General features: G+C 44.8%; 1 protein-coding gene and 1 pseudogene across 4 annotated transcripts in view; both read right to left on the bottom strand.

The window, feature by feature from the left end:
* The window catches only part of ZNF483 (zinc finger protein 483), a 47,662-nt gene extending 33,463 nt beyond the window's left edge, over positions 1-14,199 (bottom strand). For 2 of the 3 annotated variants that reach the window (XM_053565909.1, XM_053565906.1), the window contains exons 1-5: positions 14,104-14,199; positions 10,538-11,075; positions 6,117-6,205; positions 3,277-3,403; positions 2,794-2,889 (exon numbers count right to left, since the gene is read on the bottom strand). In XM_053565909.1, the coding sequence (XP_053421884.1) occupies positions 2,794-2,889; positions 3,277-3,403; positions 6,117-6,205; positions 10,538-10,922 (697 nt within the window). In that variant the 5' untranslated portion in view covers positions 10,923-11,075; positions 14,104-14,199. Of the gene's footprint in view, positions 1-2,793; positions 2,890-3,276; positions 3,404-6,116; positions 6,206-10,537; positions 11,076-13,621; positions 13,654-14,103 lie in introns of those variants that run through there. The other variant, XM_053565907.1, reaches the window with a different exon arrangement.
* A 10,660-nt stretch (positions 14,200-24,859) lies between these two features.
* Positions 24,860-25,278, bottom strand: LOC128571806 (NHP2-like protein 1; annotated as a pseudogene). Its single transcript, XR_008375982.1, has one exon. The product of XR_008375982.1 is annotated as an NHP2-like protein 1 (transcript).
* Positions 25,279-25,510: the final 232 nt, after the last annotated feature.

Consider the following 25,510-nt stretch of genomic DNA (forward strand, 5'->3'; position numbering starts at 1 on the left):
AGGGGGTTTGAACCGAGCTAAACAATGACAACTGCAACAAAAAATAGTTGGGCGTTGTGGCAGGCACCTACAGTCCCAGCTACTTAGGAGGCTGAGGCAAGTGACGCCACGGTCTACTGAGGGCGACAGAGTATTTATTTTTTTTGCCTCCAAAAAAAAAGGTAAAAAAATAAAATAAAATAAAATAATATATAAAAAAATAGTACTGCTATTTTAAATGTGTATTTCATTGTCGACCAGTGAGTTTAAACATTTGTTTCATGTTCATAAGCTATTCAAATTACAAACTTTGTCAGTTATTGCCTCAGGTTCTTTGGCCATTTTTTCCAACACATTTAGTGTTCTTTATTTGCATGAATTTTTTTTTTTTTTTTTTTTTTGAGACAGTCTCACTTTCTTGCCCTGGTAGAGTGCGGTGGCAACCTCAAACTCTTGGGCTCAAGTGATCCCCTTGCCTCAGTCTTCCAAGTAGCTGGGACTACAGGCGCCCACCACAACGCCCGGGTATGCCTGAGCTTTTTATAGGCTATGACCACTGACACTGCTTTGTCTATCAAAAACGTTTTTTCCAGGCCAGGTGCAGTGCCTCATAACTATAATCCTAGCACTACGGAAGGCTGAGGCAAGTAGACTGCTTGAGCTCAGAAGTTCCAGCCCAGCCTGAACAACAGCAAGACCCTGTCTCTACTGAAAATAGATAAACTGAGGGAAGATCTCTTGAGCCCAGGAGTTTGAGGTTTCTGTGAGCTATGATGCCATGGCAGTCTACTCAGGGTGCTAGAGTGAGAGTGTCTCAAAAAACAAACAAACAGAAAACAAAAAAAAAACCTTTTTCTCCAGTATGTTGTAAATGACTTTTAAATACATCTACATGATGCTTTATTTACAGAGCTTCTTTGGAGAGGTATACATTTTTACTAATCCTGCTAGAATTACTGAAAACACTTTTAGAATTCATTTTTGGAATTACTTTCCAAAATCCTACATAAACATAATAAAACTGTTGTCTCTTATTTAAATAATTATAGTTGATCCTTGAGCACTATAGCTTTGAACTGCAAGAATTCACTTATACGTGGATTTTTTTCAATAAATTTATTGGAAAATTTTTGGAGATTTGTGACAATATGAAAAAGCTTGCAAACTATGTAGCTTAGAAATACCAAAAAAATTAAGAAAAATGTAATATGAATGCATAAAACATATGTAGATATTAATCTATTTTTGTCACTTACTACCATAAAGTAGATGCATCTATCATACAACATTAAAATTTGGGCAATGCCTGTGGCTCAGGGAGTAGGGCACCGGCCCCATATACCAAGGGTGGCGGGTTCAAACCCAGCCCCAGCCAAACTGCAACAAAAAAAAAAAAGAGCCGGGCGTTGTGGTGGGTGCCTGTAGTCCCAGCTACTTGGGAGGCTGAGGCAAGAGAGTCGGCTAAGCACAAGAGCTGGAGGTTGCTGTGAGCTGTGACGCCATGGCACTCTACCCAGGGTGACAAAGTGAGACTCCGTCTCTAAAAAAAAAGTTAAAATTTACCAAAACTTACACAAACAGCCTGGCCTGGTGGCTCACGCCTGTAATCCCAGCACTTGGGAGGCCCAGGCAGGTGGACTGCCTGAGTTCATAGGTTTGAGACCAACCTGAGCCAGAGTGAGACCTCATCTCTAAAAATAGCCAGGCACTGGGCATTGTGGCAGGCGCCTGTAGTCCCAGCTACTTGGGAGGTTGAAGCAAGAGAATCACTTAAGCCCAGGAGTTTGAGGTTGCTGTGAACTGTGAGGTGACAGCACTCTACCAAGGGTAACAAAGTGAGACTCTGTATCAAAAAACAAATAGAAAAAGATTCAACTCAAATGCTAATTAAATCTTTGCTCCTGTATTTCCATTGCTCCTTAGACACGCCATTATATTATGCATCACATCATTACCACTTTTTGTAGTTTTGGTATCTGTCCCCGCAGAGTTCATAAATATGTGCCTCTCACATCTGTGCATGGGGTGATTACCTGACACCTACAGGCTGCTCCTAGTTAATGATGAAGTATAGGGATACTTAGGCAGACCTCTTTCTGTAAGACGCAGGACTCTTCTGACAGGTGACTATGACTGAGGGATTCCTTTTGGTCTAAACTTTGTTAGAACTGCACTTTAGTCTAAGACTCTTCCTAGCGGATCTGCCTTCCTTCCCTCTCATTTACAGGGGTTAGACCGGCAACATGCTCCGACAGGTCTCCTAGCTTTATCCAGCTACCTCCCTGTTTTCCTTCACTGGAAGTTTTCCCAGTAAATCCCATGTATGGCTAAATATGTCAGATCCAAACCAATGTTGTCTAAAATGAACATTCCGGGATGGGTGCAGGGGCTCACGCCTGTAATTTTAGCACTCAGGGAGGGCAAGGCAGGGGGGAATCACTTGAGCTCAAGAACTTGAGATCAGCCTGAGCAAGAGTAAAACCCCATCTATACTAAAAACAGAAAAATTAGCCAGGCCTTCTGGCAGGCACCTGTAGTTCCAGATACTCAGGAGGGTGAGGTGTGAGGATCACTTGGTGCCAAGAGTTTGCAGTTGCTGTGAGCCAGGCTGATGCCATGGCACTCTAGCCTGGGCAACTGAGTCAGACTATCTCAAAAACAAAACAAAACAACACAACATCCCAAGGCAAGGACTCAATCCTAATCATCTTTAAATTTTAACACCTAGCCCACTCAACGTTTCAAAGATTCTTCCCAACAGAGTTGGTAAAAAATGGTTTTCATTTCCTTATCTACTTTGCACCAGCTTCTTACCTGGTCTGGAGCCTTTTGAGATTTCTTTTGCCAGCAGCCATGGCAGTTCACTCCACTTTAGCTGGGAAAGCAAATCTAGTTTGGAAACTGGAAAGCCTGCTCATGGAGAAAACAATGAAAACTGGCTATTTATGCATAGAACAAAGACTTCTCAACATCCATACATAGCCTCCGGTTCTCCAGGGAAGCTAAAAGATGGTTTCAAATACACAGACATCAATACTAGAATTTGAGGAGAAAACAGGGGAAGGTATAGCACTGATGACAGCAAAATGATGTTCCACATTTCCAATTCAACAAAGACCTTTTTTTTTTAAGGAAATGATACAGAAAAGCATATTTTTAGGACCCATTTTAGAATCAGTCATATTAGTGCCTACATGTCCAGCCACAACAGTACTTTAGATGTAGCACTTATCTTTCTTAAAAAGAGGACAAAAAAATACCCAGCTTAAATGCTAGATAATTAAGAGATAGTTTTACCCAGAAATTCTAGGTTTTCGAAGTTTTCCAGTAGCACTTCCTGATATAGCTCCTTCTGAGAAGGCTCCAGCTTCTTCCACTCTCCTCTGGAAAAGCTCATAATCACATCCTTTAATGTCATGGGTTCCTAGAACACCAAACAGCATGGTTTGCTGTTGGATTATTTCCAAATAGACCCAAGGATTCAGAGAAGCAGGTAGGATTTAAAAGAAAGGGTTTGATCGATAGCCTTCAATTTTTTAAGAATTCCTAAGTAAGCTATAACATAGCTGTTGTATGACTGTTACATGTAACCCATAGGAAGAGCTTTACACAATCCCTGCCTTTCCCATTCAGTCTCTGGTGTAAAATACTGTATGAGAATCCTCTGCGGTGTCTAACATTGATCAAGTCCCTCTTAATGCACTGATTTCTAAGATTAATATTAGCAAAAATATTAAAGGAAGGTACAAGTTACATTCCCAAATCCCAAGTTTGCAGATCTAACATAAGCTAACTACAGCGTAATAATTAAATATGTAAGAATATCAGCAACTCTATTTGACATGTTACCTTCCAATTACATGCAGCAATTATTTCCTATCACAATCAAAGAGAATCTGTGTTCAATAACATACTCAAACTTGCAATTACTCCATAGTTACAACCAAGCATACTGACCCATTAAAATACACTTTCTTTTTTCTTTTGTTTTTTGCAGTTTTTGGCCAGGGCTGGGTTTGAACTCACCGCCTCCGGCATATGGGGCTGACACCCTACTCCTTTGAGTCACAGGTGCCACCCCTAAAATACACTTTCTATAAAATCCTCTCTATGGCTTTCTGAGAAGCAGTCATGTAGAATGGTTACTGCCACTTGTATTAGCTTCCTGTGGGTGCCTTTACAAATTATAATAACCATGGTGGCTTAAAACAACAGAGGTTTAAGCCCTCATAGTTCCAGAGGCCAGAAGTCTGAGAGCAATGTGTTGGCAATGGTGCACTACCTTCAGGTGCTCAGGGGGAAATCTATTCCTTGCTTCTTTCAGCTGCTGGTAGCTGCCAGCATCCCTCTTTGGCCTTATCACTCCAAACACTGCCTAACTTTACTTCTTCCTCTTTGTGTGTTCAATCTACCCCTGCCTTTAGTGCTCACTTCTGATCCAGGATAAATCCCTCATCTTAAAATCCTTAACTTTAATCAAAAAACCCTTCAACTTTACCTCCAAATGTTACTTCTTTCAAATGAAGTAACATTCAGAGGTTCCAGGCATTAGGAAGTAAGTATATTTTTTGCAGCCACTGTTGGCCTAGCATAGCATAATTCACTATAGTATGAATTAAGACTTTTTTTCCTATCTGGTAATTATTGATTGGTAAATTGCCTTTCCCAACTACCACGTGAATTTCAGTAATGTTGTTTCTGTAAGGTTTTCCACATAGACAATATCTGCAAAACACATATATATATATCGTAGAACCTCTGTAAGTTGACGACCCAAAGGACTGTAACAAACTGGTCAACATAAGGAACTAGGCCTGCTGTACTGATATGTACATGTGGTGCATGTTTAGTCTATGAAATCAGGTCAACTTAAAGAGGTGGTCAACTATGGAGGTTCTTTTGTACTTCCCTCATTCATACAATACTTACATTGCATTTTTTCTTATTTTACTGCATTGGCTAGAATAGTCAGAATACTGATGAATTGCAGTAAGGCTAGACATTTTCATTTTCTTACTAACATTGTGAGGACTGCCTTTTATCCATTATCCAGCTGGAGATGTTCTTTTTTTTTTTTTTTGAGACAGAGTTTCACTCTGTTGCCCTCGGTAGAGTGCCATGGTGTCACAGATCACAGCAACCTCTAACTCTTGGGCTTAAGCAATTCTCTTGCCTCAGCCTCCCAAGTAGCTAGGAACATAGGCGCCCGCCACAATGCCCAGCTATTTTTTTATTATTGTTGTCATTGTTGTTTAGCTAGCCCAGGCCAGGCTTGAAACTGCCAGCTTCAGTGTATGTGGCTGAAGCCCTACTCACTGAACTATGGGCATTGAGCATGGAGATGTTCTTTATCATGTTAAGAAAATATATAATTCCAGGTGCCCACGCACAGTGGTTATAACGTTGGCCACTTCATGCACCAAGTGCAGCAGGTTCGAACCTGGCCCGAACCTGATAAACAACAATGACAACTGCAACAAAAAAAATAGCCGGGCATTGTGGTGGGCGCCTGTATTCCCAGCTCCTATTACTTGGGAGGCTGAAGCAAGAGAATCGCTTAAGCCCAAGAATTGGAGGTTGCTGTGAGCTGTGATGCCACAGCACTCTACCAAGGGTGACATAGTGAGACTGTGTCTCAAAAAAAGAAAAAAGAAGGAAAATACAATTCCATTTCCATTTGACTAATTTTATTAAAGGTAATTATTGAATTTTAGTAAAAAAAGGTTGTTTTTTTTTTTAGATGGAGTCTATGTCGCCCTCAGTAGGATGCCGTGGCATCATAGCTCACAGCAACCTCCAACTCCTGGGCTTAAGTGATTCTCTTGCCTTGGCCTCCTAGTAGCTGGGACTACAGGCGCCTACCACAATGCCTGGCTATTTTTCTGTTTCAGTTGTCACTGTTGTCCAGCTGGCCTGGGCTGGGTTCAAACTGTGCTATGGGCACCGAGCCATTAGTAAATGTTTTTAAAGTCAGACTTGTGATATAGTCTGCAAACTGAAAAAAATTGCACGTGCAAAATGAGGTGTAAATTCCTTGAAATGGAGACTGTCTTAAGTCTTTTTCTATCTGTATACCACTCAGTAGGCACTCAGTTAAGTATTCACTTATGAATGACAACCAGTGGAAGGAAACTTACACAGGACTCAGTATCTGGAGGAACAGCAACCATTCTACCTTCTTCTGGGTTCTCTTTCTCGGAGAGGGCAGAATCTTGAGAGACCGGATCTAGAAAGAAGGGGTGGAAAACAGTCCCATCTTTCAAATGAATTCCCCAAGCTAAAAATCTTTATATATATGTATTTTGAGATACATAGGGGAAATGTATACACTTAACACAATGAATGCTTCTATGATCCCAGATGTGTCACCCCATAGCAAGCAAATAGTTCTGAGCAGATCTCCAGCAGACAGTAGCTAGGTGTCTTCTCCTTCAATTCATTTCTGATACTATCGACTGGGAGACAACCATCAGATACCACAGGGGAAGGGCTCAGTCCCTCGAATATTGCCCCTTACTTCAGATGCCAGTCTCAAATCTAGACCTCCCAAACTTCTCCCCAACTAACTACAAATAATGGTTCCCACGACTCCCTCTAAAGTTCTAATAATTTGCTAGTGTGGCTCACAAAACTCAGAAACACTTTACTTACATTTACTGGTTTATCATAAAGGATATTGCAGGGTGGCCCTGTGGCTCAAAGGAGTAAGGCGCCAGCCCCATTTGCCAGAGGTGGTGGGTTCAAACGCAGCCCCGGCCAAAAAATAAAAATAAATAAATAAATAAATAAATAAATAAAGGATATTGCAAAGGATACAGATGAATGGCCAAATGGAGAGATGTGTAAAAATAAAATAAAATTTCAGGTGGCGCTTGTGGCTCAGTGAGTAGGCTGCCAGCCCCATATACTAAGGGTGGTGGGTTCAAACCCAGCCCTGGCCAAACTGCAACAAAAAATAGCCGGGCATTGTGGTGGGCGCCTGTAGTCCCAGCTACTGGGAGGCTGAGACAAGAGAATAGTCTAAGCCCAAGAGCTGAAGGTTGCTGTGAACTATGATGCCACAGCACTCTATGGAGGGGAAGGGAGTGAAACTCTGTCTCTAAAAAATAAATAAATAAAATAAAATTTCAGGATCTTCCAAATTTATTATGCCAAGGAGAAAAGTTAAGCCCTGGAAACTGACCCACATACCAGGGTATCTTTCTTGTACATGCTGCTTCCTGACTTTTGTGTTGAGATGCTATACATTAACTAGATTCTCTGTTCTTCATTCAAATCTAGACTAATTAAAGTTGGAGACAAGAGACCCTTGTGATTGTTACTTCTTTACAATAAAATGTTAAGCAACCTACTTAGAATGTAATCAATAGTAACCAATTGTATCTTATACCTGCATTTTAGCTTCTGTATGAAAAATGTAATTCTGGCCAGCTGGGTAATCCTGGCACTCTGGGAGTGCCGAGGCAGGTGGATAGCTTGAGTTTAAGAGTTCAAGACCGGGCAGCGCCTGTGGCTCAGTGAGTAGGGCGGTGGCCCCATATGCCGAGGGTGGCGGGTTCAAATCCAGCCCCGGCCAAACTGCAACAAAAAATAGCTGGGCGTTGTGGCGGGCGCCTGTAGTCCCAGCTGCTTGGGAGGCTGAGGCAAGAGAATCGCATAAGCCCAAGAGTTAGAGGTTGCTGTGAGCCGTGTGACGCCACGGCACTCTACCCGAGGGCAGTATAGTGAGACTCTGTCTCTACCAAAAAAAAAAAAAAAAAAAGAGTTCAAGACCAGCCTGAGCAAAAAAAGCGAGAACCCCCAGGCAGTGCCCGTAGCTCAGTGGGTAGGGCACTGGCCACATACACCAAGGCTGGCAGGTTTGAACCTGGCCCAGGCCAGCTAACACAATGACAACAACAACAAATGAGGCAGGCATTCTGGTGGGTGCCTGTAGTCCCAGCTACTTGGCAGGCCGAGGCAAGAGAACAGATTGAGCCCAAAAGTTTGAGGTTGCTGTGGCTGTGACGCCACAGCACTCTACCCAGGGCGACAGCTTGAGACTGTCTCCAAAAAAAAGAAAATGTAATTCTGTTCAGCCCTTTTGCCTATATAGACCATCTTTGCTTTCCCCCACATTGGGAGCACTCAAATCACAATTCTCTGGTGTGGGTATGTCCCTGGTTGAATGATTTCTTCTCACTAGATCCCAAGCCTTTTGATTATTTTAGGTTGACAGACTCATACATAGGGCAAGGCATCTGGAAAGAGGCAAGGGGGCTGGCTTTCTTATGCCTGTTCTAGGCATATCAACCCCTGGAACCTCCACCTGTTCAGGTATCCCGACACTCTCACCAACACTGCCCTTTGGGGTTTTTATCGAAGCTTCATACACAGGTAAGATTGATTAGATCACTGACTACTTTTGATCAATTCAACCTTCAGTCCCTCTCTCCTAGGCGGACGGTGGGAGGTGGGGCTGAGTTCCAACCCTCAAAACACCAGTTTGGTTTCCCTGGCAACCAGTCCCCGCATCCAACCATTATCTAGGGATTGTCCAAAAACTCACCTCATTAACATAAATTCCAAGTCTGGGTTAAAAGGCACTTGTTCTAAATAACAAAAAGACTGCCTTTCCCCCTTACAGCTCTTGCAGCTATTTGGTAGCTGTTTCAGGAACCAAGGACAAAAGGCCAAATATTTTAACAAAAGATACTCTTACAGCTCCAGTCACCTGGGAAATTACATGGGTTAAAAGAACAGTGAGCCCATCTGGATAAAAAGGTCAAAAGAAACAAAGTTTCTCCACTCTTTGAAACAGAATAGCTGGTTTCTTAAGAAAACCCAGGCTTTTTACCCTATTGCAAATAAAAATCTTCTCAATTCCTAAGTTCACGAAAACTGATTTTTTTTCATTCCATATACCTTCAGTTTTAAACTAATTTGCACGGTGAGCTTTGAAATATTTCTAACTTAAAAGATGTATTAAAGTGAAACAGCATATTCCTTTTATCTGTTAATTTGTTTTTTTCATTCTTCCTAGCCTCAAGTCACTCAAAAGTTAGGTACTGAATTAAAGCACAAAGCTAGTCTCAAGAACAGACTCTACCTCTGGGATCACCAACAAATTCCTAAAGACAAAAAGCAGTACCTGAACTCACATGCACTAAAAGTATTAAATACCCTCAGATGTCACCACCAGCTTCTTTTTCAAATAAGGGAAAACTATTTTTCAAATCACATGTTATCTTATAGTAACAAAAATTTTAGACAGCTTTATTAAGACAGGCAAATAAAAATTAAGAATTAGAATTATGTAATCAAAGAGAAAAAAGAGATTAAGGAAACTCTACCTTACAGAATGCTAGACAGCAATTCTTTATTAAAAAGGCCTCCGCTTGGGCAGCGCCTGTGGCTAAAGGTGTAGGGCGCTGGCCCCACATACCAACGGTGGCAAGTTCAAACCTGGCCCCAGCCAAACTGCAACAAAAAATAGCCGGGCGTTGTGGCGAGCACTTAGGAAGCTGAGGCAAGAAAATCGCCTAAGCCCAAGAGCTGGAGGTTGCTGTGACCTGTAACACTCTACCAAGGGTGAGAGTGTAAGACTCTGTCTCAAAAAAAAAAAAAAGTAAAATAAAACACCATAATTTGGCCGGGTGCACTGGCTAGTGCCTGTAATCCCAGCACTTGGGAGGCCGAAGCAGGTGGACTGCCTGAGCTCACAAGTTTGAGATCAGCCTGAGCCAGAGTGAGACCTTGTCTCTAAAAAAGCCAGGCATTGTGGTGGGCGCCTGTAGTCCTAGCTACTCAGGGGCTGAAGCAGGAGAATCGCTTAAGCCCAAGAGTTTGAAGTTGCTGTGAGAGCTGTGATGTCACAGCACTCTACTGAGGGCGACACAGTAAAACTTTGTCTCAAAAAAAAAAAATACAGGGTGGCTATAAAGATCATGTGCAATTAAAAATTAAAAAAAAAACACAAAAACAAAAACAGATGAACTTTATGGCCACCTTGTATAACTCAGTTGTTCTTCCCCTAAGACTGCGGAGTTGCACTATAAAAACAGGGTAGATGTTAACCAGTTCCTTATTTGCACTAGCCATCTTTCATGTGCTTAATTTGAATTGGAAAACAGTGCAAAATACATTTCCATCAATGCACACACAGGATGGCCCTGTTCTAGCAATTTGCTGGTACGTACACTGGAGCTAGACGCTGAGGCCTAGACTTATTGAGATGCTTATGACTCCAAACACTTTCACAAATAACTTCTTTCTCTCCTGTGTTCTTCAAGGGGAAGGAAAAGAAATTAATATTTCTTGAGCATCCACCACATATTATACCTTATTTAACCTTTATAAGAAAACTATAGAAAAGATGGTATTTCCTTTCCACAGATGGAAATATTTAAATTCTGAGAAGCTACCTAACTTGCCCCAAATCACACAGTAAATAGCAAGGTCAATTCAAACCCAGTCCCAATTCCAAAACTTAGACTTAGCAGTAAATTGCTTTCTTTTCAATTTACTTTCAAACTCTGAGGTGATTTCTCCCACCTCCTCCCTCCATCCTAAATCTCACCTTTTTCTTCAACCATCCGGGTCAAATTCTCTACTAAGGTCACCACTTCCTCACTACTCTCAGGATGTTGTGACTTTACCCAAATTCTGATCTCCCCAGGCAAACTGGTGAGGAACTGCTCAAACACCAAAAGCTCTAACATCTGTTCTTTCGTGTGAATGTCTGGTCTCAGCCACTGAATGCAGAGCTCCCAGAGTTGATTCAGGGCTTTCCTGGGCCCAGCTACTTCTGAGTAACGAAACCATCTGAACCTCTGTCTGAAAGACTCGGGGTCAACAGTGTTTCCTCTTGAAACAGCTTCTTGGTTCTCAGAAGTGTCCATTCTTAGGACTTCGTTTTGTTCACCCCAGGCCAGAGTTTCAGGGTCTGACGAGATGGCTGTCATCTTGTTCAAGGGCACTACAGCCTGCACTGTGTATCACGAACAGGAAGGCAGACCCCTTTAGAGTCTAGCTGAGTATCAGTACAGTCCACCAGCAGGCACTATACACAGCAAAATATCAAAGTTCCAGGAATTCACTTGATAGTCTTCCGGAAACTGTCAAAAAGAAATAATAAAGTGTTAAATAAGTGACACCAATTGTTGTTAACCCTATTGGTTTGGTTCAGATATATAGATTCATACATATATCCTCAGAAGCCTAGGAGGACCCTACTTAACTACATTAAAAGAACAATTTTTTCTTTCATTATTATTTTTTTTTTATTGTTGGGGATTCTTTGAGGGTACAATAAATCAGGTTACACTGATTGCATTTGTTAGGCAAAGTCCCTCTTGCAATCCTGTCTTGCCCCCAGAAGGTGTGGCAGGCACCAAGGCCCAACCCCCTCCCTCCTTCCCTCTCTCTGCTCTTCCTTTCTCCACTACTCCCTCCTTCTTTCTCTCTCTGCTCTCCCCTTCTCCCACCCCCACTGTGACCTTAATTGTCATTAATTGTCCTCATATCAAAATTGAGTACATGGGATTCATGCTTCTCCATTCTTGTGATGCTTTACTAAGAATAATGTCTTCCACTTCCATCCAAGTTAATACAAAGGATGTAGTCTCCATTTTTTATGGCTGAATAATATTCCAAACAATTTTTTTCTTTCTTTTTTTTTTTTTTTGAGACAGAGTCTCCTTTGTTGCCCTCAGTAGAGTGCCGTACAGTCATAGCTCACAGCAACCTCAAACTCTTGGGCTCAAGCGATTCTCTTGCCTCAGCCTCCCAAGTAGCTGGGATGCCACAACACCTGGCTATTTTTAGAGATGAGGTCTGGCTGTGGCTCAGGCTGGCATCAAACTGGTGAGCTCAGGCAATCCACCCACCTCGGCCTCCCAGAGTGCTAGCTAGGATTACAGTGCCTGGCCCTAAGACCAATTTTCTTTATAAATCAAAAGCTGAGGGATTAATGAAAGGTTAAAAAGATATCCTGCAAGGGAACAGTTGCTTCAAACTCAATACTACTACTCATAAGCAAAAATTATCAGAAAAGGCCCACGGAGGCCCGTAGCTCACGTCTGTAGTCCCAGCTACTCCGGAGGCTGAGGCAAGAGAATCACTTGAGCCCCAGAGTTAGAGGCTGCTGTGAACTGTGATGCCAGTGCACTCCACCAGGGGCGACACACATACACACAAAATAACATAACAGACCCACTGTTACAAGGGGACTCCCCATTACAAACCTGTTTAACATCACCTTGTCTGCCTACTTTCAATGACACACATTTCTCACCAGTATCTCAACTCAAAAGGCTGATTTCATTTTTTTTTTTTTGAGACAGAGCCTCAAGCTGTTGCCATGGCATCACAGCTCACAGCAACCTCCAACTCCTGGGCTGAAGCGATTCTCCTGCCTCCGCCTCCCAAGGAGCTGGGACCACAGGCGCCCGCCACAGCGCTTGGCTATTTTTTGGTTGCAGCTGTCACTGTTGTTTGGCAGGCCCAGGCTGGATTTGAACTCGCCAGCTCTGGTGTATGTGGCTGGCGCCTTAGCTGCTTGAGCCACAGGCGCCCAGCCGGCTGATCTCATATTTGACTCTCACATTTCTCCTCCTCCTTTCTTCCACTTAATAACCAAATTCTGGTGCCTTTATTTCCTAAAAACCTCTCAACCTTAGTACAGGCTTCTTCAATGCAGTCTTCTCACACTGCAGCCAAAAATACTCCTTTTAATCTACAAAATATGATCCTATCGCTCTTGCCTATATCCCCTCACTGGCCAACTGTCTTTAGATAAAAGTTCAAACGCAGAGACCTTGCGTAATGATCTTCAAGAACAGTGCGCGGATGACCTCACAAGCTCTGGCAACCCCGCTGATCCCCCAATGGACAATGCCTCCATAAAGAAATAGCTCTCCGGGCGCCTGTGGCTCAGTCGGTAAGGCGCCGGCCCCATACACCGAGGGTGACGGGTTCAAACCCGGCCCCGGCCAAACTGCAACCAAAAAATAGCCGGGTGTTGTGGCGGGCGCCTGTAGTCCCAGCTACTCGGGAGGCTGAGGCAAGAGAATCGCTGAAGCCCAGGAGTTGGAGGTTGCTGTGAGCTGTGTGAGGCCACGGCTGTGAGACTCTGTCTCTACAAAAAAAAAAAAGAAATAGCTCTCCATTCCCAGACACTCTGTATCCTCCCACACTTTGCACCAGGGCTATCCCCTCTCCTCAAAACGCTGCCTTCTTAATCTCTCTTTCCAAACTTTTATTCACTCTTTAAAGCTTGACTCCTTTCAACTGTCACCTCTTGTGTGACGCTTTTTTTGATCCCAAAGCACTCCACTGCACACAGACTGCCCTGTGTTGCATTCAGCCTACAAATGACTGAGCAACTACAATGGTGCAGGGAACGCGGCACCGAGGGGCCAGCGGTGGACAGCGCTGAAAGGGTCCAGGAAACAACAATGCCGCTGGGGATGGTACTACAATGCGGCCAGGGAGAAGATGCGCTCCTCCTGCTGCCATAATCACACCAGTAACTACCCGTGTCTGCGCAGAAAGCCTGGCACACAGCAAACACGGCAGCATTTAATCCTCTGCAAATATGAGGCGTCACAGCACACAGGACATCATTTATTCCTCTCCCAAACATCAGGCGCCCACCATGTACCTGGAGCCGCGCTGGGTACCTGTGGCTCCGCAGTGACTGAGAGGGTCGGTGAAAATGTGACGCAGTCGGAGGATCTCGACGGCAGGGAGAAAAAAAGGAGATTTTGCCCCTGCACACCCCCATGGGGTCATCTGGCAATGTCTGGAGACATTTTTGGTTATCACGACTGGGGAAAAGAGGTGCCACTGGTATCTGATACCAGGAATGTAGCTGGAAAAGCCCCCCCCCCCGAAACACACACACACACAACCACCAATTATCTGCACAAAATGCCGACGGCACCGAAGGGGCTAAGCCCCGTGCAGGGAGGACGGAGGGAAGCGCTCGTCTCCCTCACGCAGCTGGGCTCCCGCCTCCCACAGAAGCAGCAGCAACCGCAGCACACAGTAGGTCGGTCGGCTGCCCTCGGCACCCACCCCGCCCCCGGCGAGCCCTCCGAGCCGGCCGAAGCCCCAAAACCAGGGGCCCGAGACAACCGATACCTGCACCAGCATCCGCAGCCAGCACCAGCACCACCGCAGTGAGCTTCCAGAAGCTTGTCCCGCAGCGAGTGCGCGCGCAAGCCCGCGGCGACCACTGCGCCTGCGCAGGGCGCCGAACTGCAAAGGCCCGAACGCGCTCGGCGGTCTCTCCGAAAGTCCTCTGCTTTCCATAGGCTCCCACCTGCCTGTTGCGCATGGTAACTGGGAAGCGGCTGGTGGGCTCGGCTGCAGAATTTTTGCTGCGCCAGAGGCCTAGGAGGCCTAGAACCTTCTCAGGTTTTCATATGCGTTGACTCTTTGTCTCCTTGGTAACTCAGACCTTCCCTACCCCCTTCCATAACTGTCATTCTCTGAAACCCAAGGTGCAAAAAATCCACGCAGAAGCTTATCAGCCATGCATTTAATGCAAGCTGTAATGGAGGCCACAACTTAGGTTAAACAGATATTCATCCTATGACTTCCACACCTGCCAGCGTGGTCCAGACCACTCTCGTGCCTGGCCTGCATTATTACAATAGCTTCTTGATTTCGCCACTCTTGATTTCTGCGCTGCTTGTCTCTACAACACAATGGAGATGAGCACAGATGTTTTTAAAAGTATCAAATTATGTCTCTCCTCTGCTTAAACCTTTGCAATGGTTTCCCATTTTACTCAGAGAAAATGCTTTAGTCTTTACAGTGGCCTACAAAGCATGACGGAATCTGGCCACCCATAACCTCCCTGACCCCTTACCCACTGCCTGCTCCAGTCGGGATGGTCCTGTGCCCATTCCCCCAACCTGCCTAGCACTGGTGGCTGACCTGCTCTTCCCCCTGACCCTCAGAGAGCAGCCTAATGCCAAGTCCTCCCAGTCTTCTCAAGGAAGCTCTTCTGCCACTCCACTTAAGTTGGAACCCTGCCCCCCTCTTGTTATGTCTTCTAATATATTAGTTTCTTATTTGTTTACTGCTTATTACCGTCTTGTCTTCTCTTCTAGAATACGAATTCCACAAGGATAAGAATTTTTTTTTTTTTTTGTAGAGACAGAGTCTCACTTTATGGCCCTCGGTAGAGTGCCATGGCATCACACAGCTCACAGCAACCTCCAACTCCTGGGCTTAAGCGATTCTCTTGCCTCAGCCTCCCAAGTAGCTGGGACTACAGGCGCCTGCCACAACGCCCAGCTATTTTTTTTTGGTTGCAGTTCAGCCGGGGCCGGGTTTGAACCCGCCACCCTCGGTATATGGGGCCGACGCCTTACCGACTGAGCCACAGGTGCCGCCCCAAAGTCTTAAGACTTGAATAGGACAGAGCAAGCTCAACTAGATGAACTACCAGACCTTTATGATAGGCTGTAAGGCACACTGAGGAAACAGGGCTGACTGGCAGACAAGAAGTTACCTCAGAGCAGCACTTATGGCTCAAACGGGTAGGGTGCCGGCCCCATATGCTGGAGGTGGCAGGTTCAAACCCAGCCCCAGCCAAAAACTGCCAAAAAAAAAAAAAAAAAAAGAAGTTACCTCAGTCCCAAGTCCCAGGGCATATTCTTCTCCTCTACTCACCTTTCCTTGGCTGGCTGAAGACAAAGGGAACATCAGAGAGAAGCTAAAGGCAAAGGAGCATAAAATGTGCACTCATATGCTTATCACAATACAATTCACAATTGCAAAAATATGGAATCAACCTAACTGCCCCTCAGCTGATGAGTGGGTAAAGAAAATGTGCTCTCTATATATACCACGGAGTGCTACTGGGCAATAAGAAAAAATGAAACAGGGCGGCGCCTGTGGCTCAGTCGGTAAGGCGCCGGCCCCATATACCGAGGGTGACGGGTTCAAACCCGGCCCCGGCCAAACTGTAACCAAAAAATAGCCGGGTGTTGTGGCGGGCACCTGTGGTCCCAGCTGCTTGGGAGGCTGAGGCAAGAGAATCGCTTAAGCCCAGGAGTTGGAGGTTGCTGTGAGCTGTGTGAGGCCACGGCACTCTACCGAGGGCCATAAAGTGAGACTCTGTCTCTACAAAAAAAAAAAGAAAAAAATGAAACAGTCTTTTGCAGCAACTCAGATGGAGTTGTTTACTGCTTATTTGGTCTTACTGCTAATTTGGTCTTACTTCACTTCCTAAGTGAAGAAACTCAGGAACAGAAAAATAAATGCCACATATTTTCAATTATAGGTGGGACCTAACCTATGGCTGCACAAGGGCACATCAAGTGGTATAATGGACGCTGGAGACTCGCAATGAGAGAGGGTGGCAAGGAATGAGGGATGAAAAGTTACCTATAGAGTACAACGTACAGTACTTGGGTGAGGGATACACCAAAAGCCCAGACTCCATCACTATACCTGTGTCTGTGTGTGTGTGTGTGTTACTAATGAAATTCATCTTGTACCCCCCTAGATAAAAAAGAAAAAATGAGGGCTAGGCTCTGTGGCTCCTGCCTGTAATTCTAGCACTCTGAGAGGTCAAGGCAGGTGGATTGCTTGACCTCAGAAGGAGTCCATCCTGAACAAGACTGAGACCCTGTCTCTACTAAAAAATAGAAAAATTAGCTGGGCATTGTGGTGCACACCTGTAGTCCCAGCTACTGAGGAAGCTGAGGCAAGAGGATTGCTTGAACCCGGGAATTTAAAGTTGCTCTACCCAAGGCAATAGAGTGAGAGACTGTCTTAAAATAAATAAATAAAATGAAGAGAAAAAGAAAAATAAATGAGTAAAGTGAAATAAACCTCATGTTTTATCCAGGATTATGCTGAGTATCCAGTGCGGGGGGGGGGGGGGGGAACCAAAAACAATAATAAATGTCTACTGGCTAGCTGTTCTAACTGAGCAAGTCAGGGACACTTTAATTACTGATTCTCAAGCTTTCGTGTACCTTAGAATCACATGGTGTTCTTTTTCAGAATACAAGGTTTTTTTTGTTTTTTGTAGAGACAGAGTCTCACTGTACCGCCCTCGGTAGAGTGCCGTGGCGTCACACAGCTCACAGCAACCTCCAACTCTCGGGCTTACGCGATTCTCTTGCCTCAGCCTCTCGAGTAGCTGGGACTACAGGCGCCCACCACAACGCCCGGCTATTTTTTTTTTGTTGTTGTTGCAGTTTGGCCGGGGCTGGATTTGAACCCGCCACCCTCGGCATATGGGGCCGGCGCCCTACTCACTGAGCCACAGGCGCCGCCCCAGAATACAAGTTTTACAACCCTCCAGTTCTTCCCACCCATCAACTTACTCCCAGTGATCCTTGGACTACACTTTGAGAAATATGGTACAAGTTGAAATGCTCTGTAAATAAATAACATCCTATATATGAATAAATTACCAGGAAAGAATAACATCTTCTTGGAACTGGTAGCCAAACTATAACGGAGAACAAACTGCAACAGTGGCACGGCGCCTGTGGCTCAAGGAGTAGGGCGCCGGTCCCATATGCCGGAGATGGCAGGTTCAAACCTAGCCCCGGCAAAAAAAAGAAAAAAGAAAAAAAAAAAAAAAACTGCAACAGTGGCAGCCTGTGATTGGCTGAGACTTAGCTGTTAGGAGTATGTACTAGTTGGGCCAAAAGATGCTTTAGCAGTAGAAGAGTTAGGGGTGACAGCTAAGTGTACGGTGTGCCCATGAGAGTTGTTCACCACAATAGAGTGAAGATGAAGGGGAATGGAGAAGAAACTTTACAGGGCAGCACCTGTGGCTCAAAGGAGTAGGGCGCTGGCCCCATATGCCAGAGGTGGCGGGTTCAAACCCAGCCTTGGCCAAAAACTGCAAAAGAAAAAGAAAAAAAAAGAGAGAGAAGAAACTTTAAAGGATATGAGAGGACAATGTGTGGGATGGCTCCATCCACGGATATTGACAATCCAAGATGCTCTGGAGAACTTGGAAAAAGTCTTAGCATAAGTAGAACTCAGATGTGTGACCAGCAGGTGGAGCAAGGATGCTGAGTCTACCACTTGTCCCAGTGGCATGCCAGGTGTGAGAGATTCAGCAGTTAATATTGGACAGGGCTGCACAGGGAAAAACGTTATCAGATAAGTTAGGAAGTAAAAATAGTGTTATAAAAGAGTTAATCTGAGTAAAGAAGGATGCCTGAGTCAGAAAGCCATGAAGACCAGAAGAATTTTGGTGAATTCTGCAAAGTGAGCAGGCGATATTTATAGTCAGGAAATGGAAGCCAGGTGCAGAAACAGTTTGGTTACAGGTCTGCCTTTGTGTTTTTTGGACAGGGTCTGATTGGTTGACAGCCTGTGATTGGCTGAGACTTAGCTGTTAGGAGCATGTACTAGTTAGGCTTTGTTTACCTACCAAACTAGGTGCAGTTCCATCTATGGAAACTCAAAGTATGGAGGTAACCTCAGGCCAAATTTAGTTTAACAGTAGGTTTTGTAAAGCTGTTGAAGACATGGGAGTTTGTAAGTACTAAACAGGTTACAGAGACTCAGTGGAGGGATTGAAGGTAGTTGTGAGAGATTGACTCAGCGTGGGAGAAATGCACAGAAGCATGGGGTTTATAGCACAGGAATAGAAATATCACACCTGGAGTGGGTACTGAGGATTATTATAACAGAGACAAAGCATTGTCTAGCCCCGGGTAAATTCTGGCTGGGTTCTAGCAGTTATTTTCCCTCTGATAGTACCAACATAGTATTGTTTGAGTGCAGATCTTCCTTGCCTCATAGATATAGGCCTCATTCACTTCCATGGCTAAGCTGTGCAGAGGCACAGTGTGTCTCTCTAGTGAGCCTTGGAATTGAGCAATTCTCTGATACCCTGGATTCTCCGTGAATTGTGCTGGGTACTCATGACGTCCTGACTCGTGTTCCCTGAGTCTCCAGCTCTTCCACGTGACCAAAGAGTCAGTTCTCATTCTGAACATTGGATGCCAGGCCTCCCTGAAAGACTTCATTGGCCATGCCCTGAGCCACTAGGAACAACAGACAAGGAAGGGCAGGGTGCAGCTAGTCAACTGATTTTCTAAGTGTGTAGACCTTACCTAGAAACAGCCGATGTCCTTAATGGCTTAGAAATGATCACCTTTGCCATTATAACCAGTTGCATCATAACTTGGCTTTTGTCTTTGCAGATAATCTTTGTTCTTCCATATCACTCTTTTTATTATAAAGCACTGCTACTACTTTTTAAAAGCAAGTGTGTGTGGGGGCGGCACCTGTGGCTCAGTGAGTAGGGCGCTGGCCCCATATGCTGAGGGTGGCGGGTTCAAACCCAGCCCCGGCCAAACTGCAACAACAAAAAAAAAGCAAGTGTGTGGAACAGGAACGATAATAATTAATGTTTGTTTAGACAACTTAAGGTATTCAAAACCCAATTTAGCCATTCCCTAGTCCCAAACCTATTCCTCTACTTTGGTTAGTGGCATTATCTACTCTGTTTGCTAAACTGGAAATCACGGGGCCGAGCACGGTGGCTGACACCTTTAATCCCAGCACTCTGGAAGGCTGGTGCCAGTGGATTGCCTGAGCTCACAGGTTTCAGACCAGCCTGAGCCAGAGCGAGACCCCTCCTATAAAAAAAGACATGCGTTGTGGAGGGTGCCTTTAGTCTCAGCTACTCAGGAGGTTGAGGCAAGAGGATCACTTGATCCCAAGAGTTAGAGGTTGCTGTGAGCTATGATGCCAGGGTACTCCACTGAGGGTGACAAAGTGAGACTCTGTCTCAAAAAAAAAAAATAAATAAATAAATAAAATAAAATAAACTGGAAACCATGGGAACGGTCTTCCTGTCCCCAAATCCCTATATTTATATGTCTATAAGTTGTCTCTTGAATTTGAAATCCAAATTCTCCATCCCTATTAGTTTTCTTCTTTTCTTTTCTTTATTTACTACTACCGGGGTAGAGTGCCGTGGAAGCATCATAGAGTGCCATGGCGTAACAACTCATAGCAACCTCCAACTCTTGGGCTCAAGTGATTCTCTTGCCTCAGCCTCCCAAGTAGCTGGGACTACAGGCCCCTGCCACAATGCCTAGCTATTTTTAGAGATGAGGTCTCACCCTGGCTCAAGCTGGTCTCGAACCTGTGAGCTCAGGCAGTCCACCCACCTCAGCCTCCCAGAGTGCTGAGATTACAGGTGTGAGCTACCATGCCCAGCCTGCAACCTCAAACTCTTGGGCTCAAGAGACCCTTTGGCCTCAGCCTCCGAAGAAGCTGGGATTATAGACACCTGCCACATGCCTGGCTAGTTTTTCTATTTTTAGTAGAGATGGGGGTCTCACTCTTGCTTGGGGTGGTCTCAATCTCCTGAGCTCAAGCAATCCCTCCACTTTAGCCTCCCAGAGTGCTAAAGTGCTATCTAGGATTACAGGCATGAGCCACCACACCAAGCACCAAGCTCTTTTTTCCTTTTTGTTTTTGAAAAAGGATCTCCTGCTGCTGGCCAGGCTGTAATGTAGTGGACAGAATCATAGCTCATGGCAGCCTTGAACTCCTGGACTCAGACTATCCTTCTGGGCTCAGCAGATCCTCTTTTCTTAGCCTGCTAAGTAGGAAGAACTATAGGAGTGCACCAGTACACCTGGTTAACTATTTTTTTACAACTCCCCCCCGCCCCCCAACCTGGTTAACTTTTTTATTTTTTGAAGAGATGGAGTCTTGCTACAAAAATTGAAAAAAATTAGTTTGGTGTGTTGGAAGCTGCCTGTAGTCTAAGCTACTCAGGAGGCTGAAGTTGCTGTGAGCCAGCTGATGCCATGGCACTCTAGCCTACGCAACAAAGTGAAACTCTGTCTCAAAAAAAAAAAAAAAAAAAAGAGGGCGGCGCCTGTGGCTCAGCAGGTAGGGCGCCGGTCCCATATGCCGGAGGTGGCGGATTCAAGCCCAGCCCCGGCCAAAAAAAAAAAAGGAAACAGAAAAAGAAAATAGTATCTGCATATCTTTCTGGCTTCACTAAGGGGTTACATATGAATCAGTGTAATCCCTGAACCAAAGGAACACAGAAAAAGGACAGAATATGTCATTTGGGGACTACAAAAGGACCAAACAAACTTGGAGACATGTATGGGCATAAGTATACATACACTAGCTCTACCTCTGGGTATAGGCAGTTCTATTCACGATACTCAGAAAGTCAGCTTGGCTTGGCACCTGTAGCTCAGCGGTTAGGGTGCCAGCCACATACACCAGGGCTAGTGGGTTCAAATCTGGCCTGGGCCTGCCAAATAACAATGACAACAACAAATAGCCGGGTGTTGTGGTGGGCACCTGTAGTCCCAGCTACCTGGGAGGCTGAGGCAGGAGAATCACTTAAGCCCAAGAGTTTGAGGTTGCTATGAGCTGTGACACCAGAGTGCTCTACTGAGTGTGACATAGTGAGACTCTGTCTCAAAAAAAAGAAAGTTGGTTCACCATTAACTAAGATAGACTCTCATTGGATTAAAGATTTAAACTTAAGGGCGGCGCCTGTGGCTCAGCGGGTAGGGCGCCGGCCCCACATGCCGAGGGTGGTGGGTTCAAACCTGGCCCCGGCCAAACTGCAACAAAAAAATAGCCGGGCGTTGTGGCGGGCGCCTGTAATCCCAGCAACTTGGGAGGCTGAGGCAAGAGAATCGCCTAAGCCTAGGAGTTGGAGGTTGCTGTGAGCTGTGTGACGCCACGGCACTCTACCAAGGGTGATAAAGTGAGACTCTGTCTCTACAAAAAAAAAAAAAAAAAGATTTAAACTTAAGACATGAAACTATAAAAATACTAGAGGAGAATGCAGGGAAAACCCTTGAAGAAATTGGTCTGGGTGAGTATTTCATGAGGAGAACCCCCCGGGCAATTGAAGCAGCTTCAAAAATACACTACTGGGACTTGATCAAACTAAAAAGCTTCTGCACAGCTAAGAACACAGTAAGCAGAGAAGCAGACAGCCCTCAGAATGGGAGAAGATATTTGCAGGGTATAACTCTGACAAAGGTTGAATAACCAGAATCCACAGAGAACTCAAATGCATCAGCAAGAAAAAAACAAGGGATCCCATCGCAGGCTGGGCAAGGGATTTGAAGAGAAACTTCTCTGAAGAAGACAGGCACACGGCCTTCAGACATATGAAAAAATGCTCATCATCTTTAATCATCAGAGAAATGCAAATCAAAACTACTTTGAGATATCATCTAACTCCAATGAGACTAGCCTATATCACAAAATCTCAAGACCAGAAATGTTGGCGTGGATGCGGAGAAAAGGGAACACTTCTGCACTGCTGGTGGGAATGCAAATTAATACATTCCTTTTGGAAAGAGATATGGAGAACACTCAGAGATCTAAAAATAGATCTGTCATTCAATCCTGTAATTCCTCTGCTGGGCATATACCCAGAAGACCAAAAATCACAACATAACAAAGATATTTGTACCAGAATGTTTATTGCAGCCCAATTCATAATAGCTAAGTCATGGAAAAAGCCCAAGTGCCCATCGATCCACTAATGGATTAATAAATTGTGGTATATGTATACCATGGAATACTATGCAGCCTTAAAGAAAGATGGAGACTTTACCTCTTTCATGTTTACATGGATGGAGCTGGAACATATTCTTCTTAGTAAAGTATCCCAAGAATGGAAGAAAAAATACCCAATGTACACAGCCCTACTATGAAACTAATTTGGGACTCTCACATGAAAGCTATAACCCAGCTACAACTTAACAATAGGGGGAAGTGGGAAAGGGGACAGGTGGGTAGAGGGAGGGGAATCGGTGGGATCACACCTGTGGTGCATATTACAGGGGTATTTGTGAAACTTGGTAAATGTAGAATGTAAATGTTTTGGCACAGTAACTGAGATAACGCCAGAAAGGCTATGTTAACCACTGTGATAAAAATGTGTCAAATGGTTTATGAAGTGAGTGTATGATGCCCCATAATCATATCATTGTATACAGTTATGATTTAATAAAAAAAAATAATAAATAAATAAATAAATAAATAAAAAAAGAAAGTTGGGCGGCGCCTGTGGCTCAGTGAGTAGGGCACCGGCCCCATATGCCGAGGGTGGCGGGTTCAAACCCAGCCCTGGCCAAACTGCAACAAAAAAATAGCCGGAACAGCCTAAATGCCCACCAACCCAGGAATGGATTAACAAGCTGTGGTATATGTATACCATGGAATACTATTCAGCCATTAAAAAAAATGGAGACTTGGGCGGTGCCTGTGGCTCAGTGAGTAGGGCACCGGCCTCATATGCCAAGGGTGGCGGGTTCAAGCCCAGCCCCGGCCAAACTACAACAACAACAAAAAAATAGCCAGGCGTTGTGGTGGGCGCCTGTAGTCCCAGCTGCTCGGGAGGCTGAGGCAAGAGAATCGCGTAAGCCCAGGAGTTAGAGGTTGCTGTGAGCCGTGTTGACACCACGGCACTCTACCAAGGGTGGTACAGTGAGACTCTGTCTCTACAAAAAAAAAACAACAACAACAAAAAACAGACTTTACATCCTTCGTATTAACCTGGATGGAAGTGGAAGACATTATTCTTAGTAAAGCATCACAAGAATGGAGAAGCATGAATCCTATGTACTCAATTTTGATATGAGGACAATTAATGACAATTATGGTTATGGTGGGGGGAAAGCAGAAAGAGGGACGGAGGGAGGGGGGTGGGGCCTTGGTGTGTGTCACACTTCATGGGGGCAAGACATGATTGCAAGAGGGACTTTACCTAACAATTGCAATCAGTGTAACCTGGCTTATTGTACCCTCAATGAATCCCCAACAATAAAAAAAAAAGAAATAGCTGGGTGTTGTGGCGGGCGCCTGTAGTCCCAGCTGCTCAGGAGGCTGAGGCAAGAGAATCACATAAGCCCAAGAGTTAGAGGTTGCTGTGAGCCGTGTGACCGCCACGGCACGCTACCCGAGGGCGGTACAGTGAGACTCTGTCTCTACAAAAAAAAAAAAAAAGAAAGTCAGCTTTGGAAAGAACAGTGGGATAAATAAGGCGTGAGCGCCTGTAATCCTAGCACTCTGGGAGGCTGAGGTGGGTAGATTGCTTGAGCTCAGAAGTTTGAATCCAGCCTGAGCAAGAGGGAGACATCGTCTCTACTAAAAATAGAAAAATTATCCGGGTATTGTGAGGTTGTTGTGAGCTATGACTCCAGGCTACTCTACCCAGGGCTACAGAATGAGACTGTCTGGAAAAAAAAAAAAAGGTCTGTTAGTCTAAACAGACCCATGTGATTTGTTACGTATATTGAGAGCTGGAAGGTAGGTCTTGTATACCTTAGGCTTATTAATGAATCACAAAGGACATCTGAACTAAGGGAGGGGTGATGATAGGCGTGTCCAATCTCCTTTCCCGTGGCTAGCAACTCAGATTTAGGGATCCTGTTAGCCAAGAGGGGGTCTAGTCACTCTGTTGCTGAGGGGGAGAGCCTTACGTTAGTTCACAAGCATTTGCTACATGCATTGTATGTATCAGCACATTATTCCTTACTCTAGAGCTCTGAGGGAGATGTGGTAATTATTTTTTTTTTTTTTTTTTTTTTTGTGTTTTTTGGCCGGGGCTGGGTTTGAACCCGCCACCTCCGGCATATGGGACCGGCGACCTACTCCTTGAGCCACAGGCGCCGCCCGATGTGGTAATTATTATCTCTGTTTTATGTAGGAGGAAACTGAAGCACAGAGAGGTTAAATGTCTCACCCAAGATGGTTCAGCTAGTAAGCATTGGACTGCTGAAGAAACAGAATTGGGACTTTTTTTTTTTAGTACAGTATTTTATAACAATAGAAAGTAGCTGAAAATACTACATGCTAACACAGACAATGATACACAAGCTCAGGGGGAGGGGTCAGCAGGGCGAGTGTGGCAGAGGTCACACCAGTTTAGACTAAGAGCCTTTCGATAGACTGCTGAATGGACTGGATTTGCTGCTTCAGCTGTGAGCCTTCTTTGATAGTGACAGAACATGCAATGACAGGCCTGGAGACCCCACAGGCCCGCCCTAAGGCCTGCTTGGAGCGCACATAGAGCACATTCTTGTCTTCACACAGCAGCAGGAGAGGTGCAGAACGATCTCCAGTGGTTCAGCATCTGCAGCCATCACAATGAACTCAGAGATTCCTCTGTTGAGGGTTTTGATGGCCTCACTGGCTCCTTTCTGAAGCTGCTTGTAGTTACATGACTGCTGAATGAGGTCCAATAGTTTCTTGGTGAGGTGGGCATCAGGAAGGGGATAGGCCTTTGGATTGACATCAGCCTCAGTCATGACTGCGGTTCTGCGGGCTCGCCACTCCTCAAGAAGTACAGCCAAACTCAGAGAGAGAATGCTCACCTCCTACTAAGCACTTCACAGGAGAAGGAGCGCAAATGTTGACCCCCAGAATTGGGACTTCTGAAGAAACAGAATTGGGACTCCAAACCAGGCAGCACAGCTCCTGAACCTGTATTCCATTATCAATGGTTTGTTTATTTATTTATTTATCTATTATTATTATTATTATTTTTTTT

The sequence above is a fragment of the Nycticebus coucang genome, chromosome 2, assembly GCF_027406575.1.
Source record: "Nycticebus coucang isolate mNycCou1 chromosome 2, mNycCou1.pri, whole genome shotgun sequence".
NCBI classification, from domain to species: Eukaryota; Metazoa; Chordata; class Mammalia; order Primates; family Lorisidae; genus Nycticebus; species Nycticebus coucang.